This window comes from Leuresthes tenuis, unplaced genomic scaffold (assembly GCF_036924035.1).
Source record: "Leuresthes tenuis unplaced genomic scaffold, fLeuTen1.0.hap1 SCAF_18, whole genome shotgun sequence".
Lineage (NCBI taxonomy): Eukaryota > Metazoa > Chordata > Actinopteri > Atheriniformes > Atherinopsidae > Leuresthes > Leuresthes tenuis.
The window spans coordinates 1,181,205-1,188,542 of NW_027325372.1; the positions used below are offsets into that span (position 1 = coordinate 1,181,205).

The following is a 7,338-nucleotide window of genomic DNA, read 5'->3' on the forward strand; positions in this document are numbered from 1 at the left end:
TCCAGGTGTGTTCAAGGTTACGTTCCACAAAATGTCCTAAAAGTGGCGTGATTTTAAAGTCATGTTTGTTGTCAGATAATAATAAAGAACATCTCTTATGAAATGATTAGGCAAATGTTTGCATTTTACCTGCTTTATCTCACATTTTCCCTGCTTTATTTTAATTTTACCCGCTTTATTTCACATTTTTCCTGCTTTATTTTCATTTTATCCACTTTATTTCATTTTTCCTGCTTTATTTTCATTTTACCCGCTTTATTTTCATTTTATCCGCTTTATTTCACATTTTTCCTGCTTTATTTTCATTTTACCCGCTTTATTTCACATTCTACCCGCTTCATTTTCATTTTACCTGCTTTATTTCACATTTTTCCTGCTTTATTTCACATTTTTCCCACTTCATTTATTTTACCCGCTTCATTTCACATTTTACCCGCTTTATTTTCATTTTACCTGCTTTATTTCACATTTTTCCTGCTTTATTTTAATTTTATCTGCTTTACTTTCATTTTACTTGCTTTATTTCACATTTTACCACAGTTTTCTGCAACAAACCAAAAACACAAAAAGCTTGCAGATAAAATAAAACATCGATGTGAAACAGTCATTTTCACAACGTTGTGATATTTAATCAAGAGAAACTCTTCCAGGTTACTTTAAACATTACGGTGGATAAAATATTAAAGTTCTGCAGATTATCAGCCTGAAAGTATAAAATCATTCAGGCTTCTCAGTATATTTCTGAACTCTTCTGTGACTGAAACCACTTTTTCTTGGTCTGTTTGCTCTGATGAAGAAGGAGAAACCGGGTCTGCTGCCTTCAGGTACTTCTGGGCGTCTCTGAACCCGTACGCCGGAGTTCTGCGTCTTTCTATAACGACTCACTTTCTCTTCTTGGCGAACTCTTTCCTGCCTCCGCCTTGACTGCCGAAGTTTCGAACTCGGTGGATCTTGGCCAGCTGGTTCTGGATGGTTTTCATGATGTCCACGTGGTCGGGGATGTGCACGTAGCGCACGTTTCTGCCGGTGATGAACATGTCCTGCAGCTGGGTTTGCTGACCCCGCTGGTTCCGGTACAGAACCTTCTCCAGACGGACGTTCATGAAGGCGTCAACGTTGACCAGGCGGCCCCGCGCCGAGCTCTCGTTCCTCAGGTCCACGGTGGTCACCTCCCCCTGGAGACCCTGCAGCAGGACCACCATGCTGTTCTCCGCGATCGTGCGCTCCCGGATGGAGTTCACCACCTCACGTGGCGCCTGGCCTGAGGGCGAAGATTCAGACTCCATGGACTCGCCTGCAGGAAGGTGGAGAATTCATTTAAATCCTCATTAAGGAGTCGGGTAAGGATTAGAATTATTATTATTAATCAGGGCAGCAGCACAGCCACAAATATTTGATGAATGTAGATTAGTAAAATTAAATGTAAATTGATAATGAAATTTGACTCTTATAGAATCACATGATAAATAACAAAACAATAAGACAAAGTTTCTCCCTTTGAGTCGCATAAAGTAGCTTTGAATTAATTCAGAGACCAGCTTATTCAAAAGTGACATATTCAGTAAAACTCCTCCTTCCTGCTCCTGGGAGCAGATATCAGGGCGTCTGAGGTCACCAGCAGGTGTAAAACTCCTTCTTCCTGTTCCTGGGAGCAGATATCAGGGCGTCTGAGGTCACCAGCAGGTGTAAAACTCCCCAAAAACACACCCTGGGATCTATTTTTATGCTGAAAGTCATTAATATGTTCACAATGTTCAACGTAACATGGCGCACAGCCAGCATTTAGTTTTACTGTAACTTAACTTACAGCTTTGTTGTCAGCGGGTTTCAAACATAACGTGATTCCTACGTTGTTAATACAAGTTCTGATCCAAAAAAATACGACCTATAAACGACAACCGCAGAACCTGAAACCCAGCGAGGCGGGTCCGGCTGAATTAGCACAGTTAGCTTCAGCTTCAGCTGCAGCAAATGTGTCAGAACCACGGCGGTGCTGTTCGGAACATTTACCTGAATTAGTCCCACACGAGTTCCGTCTACAAAGGACCCAACAAGCCCCTGCTAAAGGAGAGAGACCGTCGGAACACGTCTACAGCTCGTATTTCCCGCATGTAGCCTGACGCAGGGTTAGCAGCGTGACGACGTCACACCCAGCGTTATTTACGTTTTATTGAGAAAAAAAAAAAAAAAAAGCTTTATTGAAACAAAAACAGTGACAGTAGACACAAAGTACTAAAAATACACATTAATATTATGAAATATAGATAATAAAGCATTTACTGGCTATATTAAGACTTGTCTGATTAAATCTTACTTTTTGTAATATCATTAATATTATATAATATTATGTGATGGGATGTTTGTGCTGTTTTGAGTCAACCACACTAAAAAGCCGCATGAGAGCAGTTATGGAACACTTTCAGTGATCAACACACCTTCAAATCTTTACAGATAAAAGTTTGAGCACAAAGAGGCTTTTAAAATACTTTGTTTAATCAAATTTTCTAAAACAAAATGTAGCTGATAAGATCATTCCAGTACATCCTGTTGATCATCATGTTATTATGGATCGATGGAAACCTCCAGCAGCATTTATTTCCTCAGAGCATCAGGACGACATCTGAAACCATGAATGTTGAATGTGTCCAACAGAGAAAGCATCCCTCCGTCTCTTATTATTAACCAGATTATTAAGGAGACGAACACACGATAAACTCTGTACAGAAGAACGATTACAGAAAGCTGGTGTTGGATAATAACTCGTACACGAAATGCAGAAAGAAAAAGATATTTCCCAGTAATAATAATTTAGTAATAATAATAAGTAATTTCCAGAATAAAGTTAAATATTCTATTCAAATGATTTTAAATTGCAGACAGTCTTCTGAATTATTTCCTTAAACTCATACTGTGGCTGATCGACTCTCAAAAAGAAAAAGCTTGTTGGCTATAAAATAGAGTCATTCTCACCTGTCTCCTGGTCTCATTCTCACCTGTCTCCTGGTCTCATTCTCACCCGTCTCCTGGTCTCATTCTCACCTGTCTCCTGGTCTCATTCTCACCTGTCTCCTGGTCTCATTCTCACCTGTCTCCTGGTCTCATTCTCACCTGTCTCCTGGTCTCATTCTCACCCGTCTCCTGGTCTCATTCTCACCCGTCTCCTGGTCTCATTCTCACCTGTCTCCTGGTCTCATTCTCACCCGTCTCCTGGTCTCATTCTCACCCGTCTCCTGGTCTCATTCTCACCTGTCTCCTGGTCTCATTCTCACCTGTCTCCTGGTCTCATTCTCACCTGTCTCCTGGTCTCATTCTCACCTGTCTCCTGGTCTCATTCTCACCCGTCTCCTGGTCTCATTCTCACCTGTCTCCTGGTCTCATTCTCACCTGTCTCCTGGTCTCATTCTCACCCGTCTCCTGGTCTCAGTCTCACCTGTCTCCTGGTCTCATTCTCACCCGTCTCCTGGTCTCAGTCTCACCTGTCTCCTGGTCTCATTCTCAACTGTCTCCTGGTCTCATTCTCACCTGTCTCCTGGTCTCATTCTCACCTGTCTCCTGGTCTCATTCTCACCCGTCTCCTGGTCTCATTCTCACCTGTCTCCTGGTCTCATTCTCACCCGTCTCCTGGTCTCATTCTCACCTGTCTCCTGGTCTCATTCTCACCTGTCTCCTGGTCTCATTCTCACCTGTCTCCTGGTCTCATTCTCACCCGTCTCCTGGTCTCATTCTCACCTGTCTCCTGGTCTCATTCTCACCTGTCTCCTGGTCTCATTCTCACCTGTCTCCTGGTCTCATTTTCACCCGTCTCCTGGTCTCATTCTCACCCGTCTCCTGGTCTCATTCTCACCTGTCTCTTGGTCTCAGTCTCACCTGTCTCCTGGTCTCAGTTTCACCTGTCTCCTGGTCTCATTCTCACCTGTCTCCTGGTCTCATTCTCACCCGTCTCCTGGTCTCAGTCTCACCCGTCTCCTGGTCTCAGTCTCACCCGTCTCCTGGTCTCAGTCTCACCTGTCTCCTGGTCTCATTCTCACCCGTCTCCTGGTCTCATTCTCACCCGTCTCCTGGTCTCATTCTCACCCGTCTCCTGGTCTCATTCTCACCCGTCTCCTGGTCTCATTCTCACCCGTCTCCTGGTCTCATTCTCACCTGTCTCCTGGTCTCATTCTCACCCGTCTCCTGGTCTCATTCTCACCTGTCTCCACTCAACTCTTCATTAACTAACTCAACATTAGTTAGTTTTTGCTGCTGTTTGTCACATTCACAAAGTGATGAGATGTGAACAGAATCTGTGATAATCTGCTGATCTCTCTGTTGGGCTCCATGAAGTGGAAGAGAAACAACAACATACAGACACATCAACACAAGCATCCAACTAATATTTAGAGCTCAGAGAAGTTTAGATTTTCATGTGGAGAAACATTTCTGTGAATAAAACTCATCATTAGCAGTGATATCCTCCATGGCTGCAGAAACACAGGAAAAAGCAGCAAATAAACAGCAAAGAGCTGACAGGATACCTTTATTCCACTTTACACAACTCTGCTGAGGATCCAGGATAATAATAAGGCCTAATCCCAGCATAGAGCGGCTGAGTGAATGTGGTCTGGACTCTGTGGAGCAGAGTCATGGCTCCAGAGATGCTGTAGAAAGACAGAATACCTGCTCTGTGATCCAGGTACACTCCGACTCTGGAGGATACAGGACCTGAGATGGAGGTTTCCATCTTATTGTATCTAAATGAATAACTGTTTGGGTCACAATATAATGCCCAAGATTTGTCATTAAATCCAAATGCACATTCTTTCCCACCTTCTCTGCTGATGTTCTTGTATGCGACTGCTACAACAACTCCTCCCCCTCTCCACTCCACCTCCCAGTAACAGCGTCCAGTCAGACTCTCTCTGCTCAGGACCTGAGAACATTCAGTGAATCTGTCTGGATGAGCAGAATAAGACTGAGGTTTTTCCATAAATGTCACTTTTCTGTTCCCCTCTGACAGTAACAGCTCTCTGTGTGCTGTGTTTGGATCCAGTTTGATTTTACATGAATATCTTAAGAATCCAGCTCTGCTCTTAGGTTCAGGTTCAGGTTCAGGTTCAGGTTCAGGTTCAGGTTCAGGTTCAGGTTCAGGTTCTGGTAGTAAAACATCCACTTCAGAGACTCTCAGGGAGATGTTGGTCCATTCCTCTCTCAGGAGGTCCTGTAGTTTCTCTCTGAGCTCTGACACAGCTGCTGTCACAGCCTCAAAGTGCCTCAGAGGACGGATCTTGATGCTGGATGAGGGTGTAGACTCCCTGAGTGCTGACACTGAGGGGCAGTTCTGCAGAAACTGGGTGTGATCCTCTGTGTCTGAGAGCTGCTGCAGCTCAGCATCTTTCCTCTTCAGCTCAGTGATCTCCTGCTCCAGCTTCTCCTGAAGCTCTTTGACTCGACTCACTTCAGTTTCCTGCTGGGATCTGATCTGCTGCTTCACCTCAGAGCTTCTTTTCTGGAGGAGACGGATCAGCTCAGTGAAGATCTTCTCACTGTGCTCCACTGTTTTATCAGCAGACTGATTGATGGCCTCCACCTCCTGCTGAAGCAGCTTCACATCTTTCTCTCGGTCCTGGACTCTCTGCTGGATTTGCTGCCGACTCCCCTCCAGCTCTCTCTGCCTCTCAGTCCTTTCTGCTGCAGCTGACACTGTGTCGTGGCCTTTATGTTCCTCCACAGAGCAGAGATAACAGATAGACTTCTGATCAGAGCGGCAGAACATCTTCATCACCTCATCGTGAAGAGAGCAGATGTTCTCCTGGAGGTTCTTGGAGGGCTCCACCAGCTTGTGTTTCTTTAATGGAGCCACATCATAATGAGGCTGAAGGTGTTTCTCACAGTAAGAGGCCAGACAGGCTAAACAGGACTTGATGGCTTTCAGTTTTCTTCCAGAGCAGAAATCACAGGCCACATCTTCAGGTCCAGCATAGCAGTGATCAGCAGGAGCAGCTTGGAGTCCAGTCTTCTTCAGCTGCTCCACTAAAGCAGCTAACATGGTGTTTTTCCCCAGGACAGGCCTCGGTGTGAAAGTTTTCCTGCACTGAGGGCAGCTGTGGATTCCCTTCTGATCCTCTCCATCCCAGAAGCCTTTAATACAGTTCCTGCAGTAGCTGTGTCCACAGGGAAGAGCCACCGGATCCTTCAGCAGATCCAAACAGATCGAACAAGAGAAGCTTTCTCGGTCCAGCTGAACTCCTTTCTGCGCCATTTCTCCTCTCAGATCAGCGACTGTGTTCCTCACAGCTGCTGCACCTTAAAGACTTTGGACTTTAACTCGTCTCATCAGGCTCTAATCTGTCCAGGAGGAGGAGAAACTTGAAATAATATCCAGTAAGTAATAAAAACTGAGTGGTTTTATTCACCATAAAGACATAAAAACAGCACAAAGTTCAGCTCATTGTGTTTGGATCTGATTTCAGAGAAAGAACCGATGAACTTTTCTGAGATGATTAACAGACTTTAAAGATTTCTGCAGCATGTTGATTCTCTGTTTGGTTTCCTTCACTTTTTTTGTTCTTTATCACCTGTTTGAGTCCCAGAAAACGATCTTTGGAATGAAAAACTTTATTAACACATTTGTTGAGCTGTCAAAGTTAACTGATCTAAAAATCCTGTGTCAGAGAACAGAAACTATCAGTTCAGCAGCTGCTGGTTTCACCCATCCTCAGCCTGCAGGTCTGCAGAGGGAACAAGGAGAGCAGGAAGTGTGTTGAAGCTGTTTCACACCAGTCTTCATGGTTAAAATATGGTTTATTCTTCTTTTAATGCCTCTGGAAAGAAGTTCAGCTTCACTTTCACAAAGAATCATTGTGTTAAAGCTCCAGTTCCTCGTCGGCTTCTTTCTTCACAGAACTTTAAATGAAGCAGACGAGCTTCTCCTGAAATAATGGAATCAGTTGCTGCACAGAAATCAAATGTTGCTGCTTTGGATCCTAAATTCGACATAAATGCAGCAGAGTTTTGATCCTGAAAACTCAGGAAGAACATTTAGAAACACTTTGAGCCTCTGATTAAAATCATCCTTTTACTTTGGGGTTAATGCACCAAGTGGCAACACATTCTTAACATGTTCTTGTAGGTTTTCCTCCTAAGAATGAAGATTAAATCACATCTTTCAGGACAGTTTTAGGATTACATTAAAAACACGAACTCATGCTGTGATGAACACATATTATAATAACTCTCAGATGTTCTTTATTGTTGACTCAGACACCGACATAAGTTTTTATTTCTTTATCTTTACAGGTCAATAAACACTTCCTGTTTTGGATTAAACACCCACAGTTAATGCGAGCTTTAATAAATGGG

At 43.8% G+C, this 7,338-nt stretch overlaps 2 protein-coding genes across 2 annotated transcripts; both read right to left on the reverse strand.

The window, feature by feature from the left end:
- Window positions 1-631: 631 nt before the first annotated feature.
- lsm10 (LSM10, U7 small nuclear RNA associated) lies at window positions 632-2,131 on the reverse strand. Its single transcript, XM_072371232.1, has 2 exons — window positions 2,011-2,131; window positions 632-1,294 (listed from the first exon to the last, which is right to left on the reverse strand). The coding sequence occupies exon 2, from the start codon at window positions 1,284-1,286 to the stop codon at window positions 882-884; it is 405 nt and encodes a 134-aa protein (XP_072227333.1). The 5' UTR covers window positions 1,287-1,294; window positions 2,011-2,131; the 3' UTR covers window positions 632-881.
- Window positions 2,132-4,299: 2,168 nt separating this feature from the next.
- On the reverse strand, window positions 4,300-6,254 carry LOC140275681 (tripartite motif-containing protein 16-like). The gene has a single exon (XM_072371205.1). It carries the CDS (start codon window positions 6,236-6,238, stop codon window positions 4,517-4,519), a length of 1,722 nt encoding a protein of 573 aa, XP_072227306.1. The 5' UTR covers window positions 6,239-6,254; the 3' UTR covers window positions 4,300-4,516.
- Window positions 6,255-7,338: the final 1,084 nt, after the last annotated feature.

Bases quoted from the DNA above. Each gene is read 5' to 3' on its own strand.
- lsm10 (XM_072371232.1), bottom strand. From the start codon at position 1,286: ATGGAGTCTGAATCTTCGCCCTCAGGCCAGGCGCCACGTGAGGTGGTG.
- LOC140275681 (XM_072371205.1), bottom strand. From the start codon at position 6,238: ATGGCGCAGAAAGGAGTTCAGCTGGACCGAGAAAGCTTCTCTTGTTCG.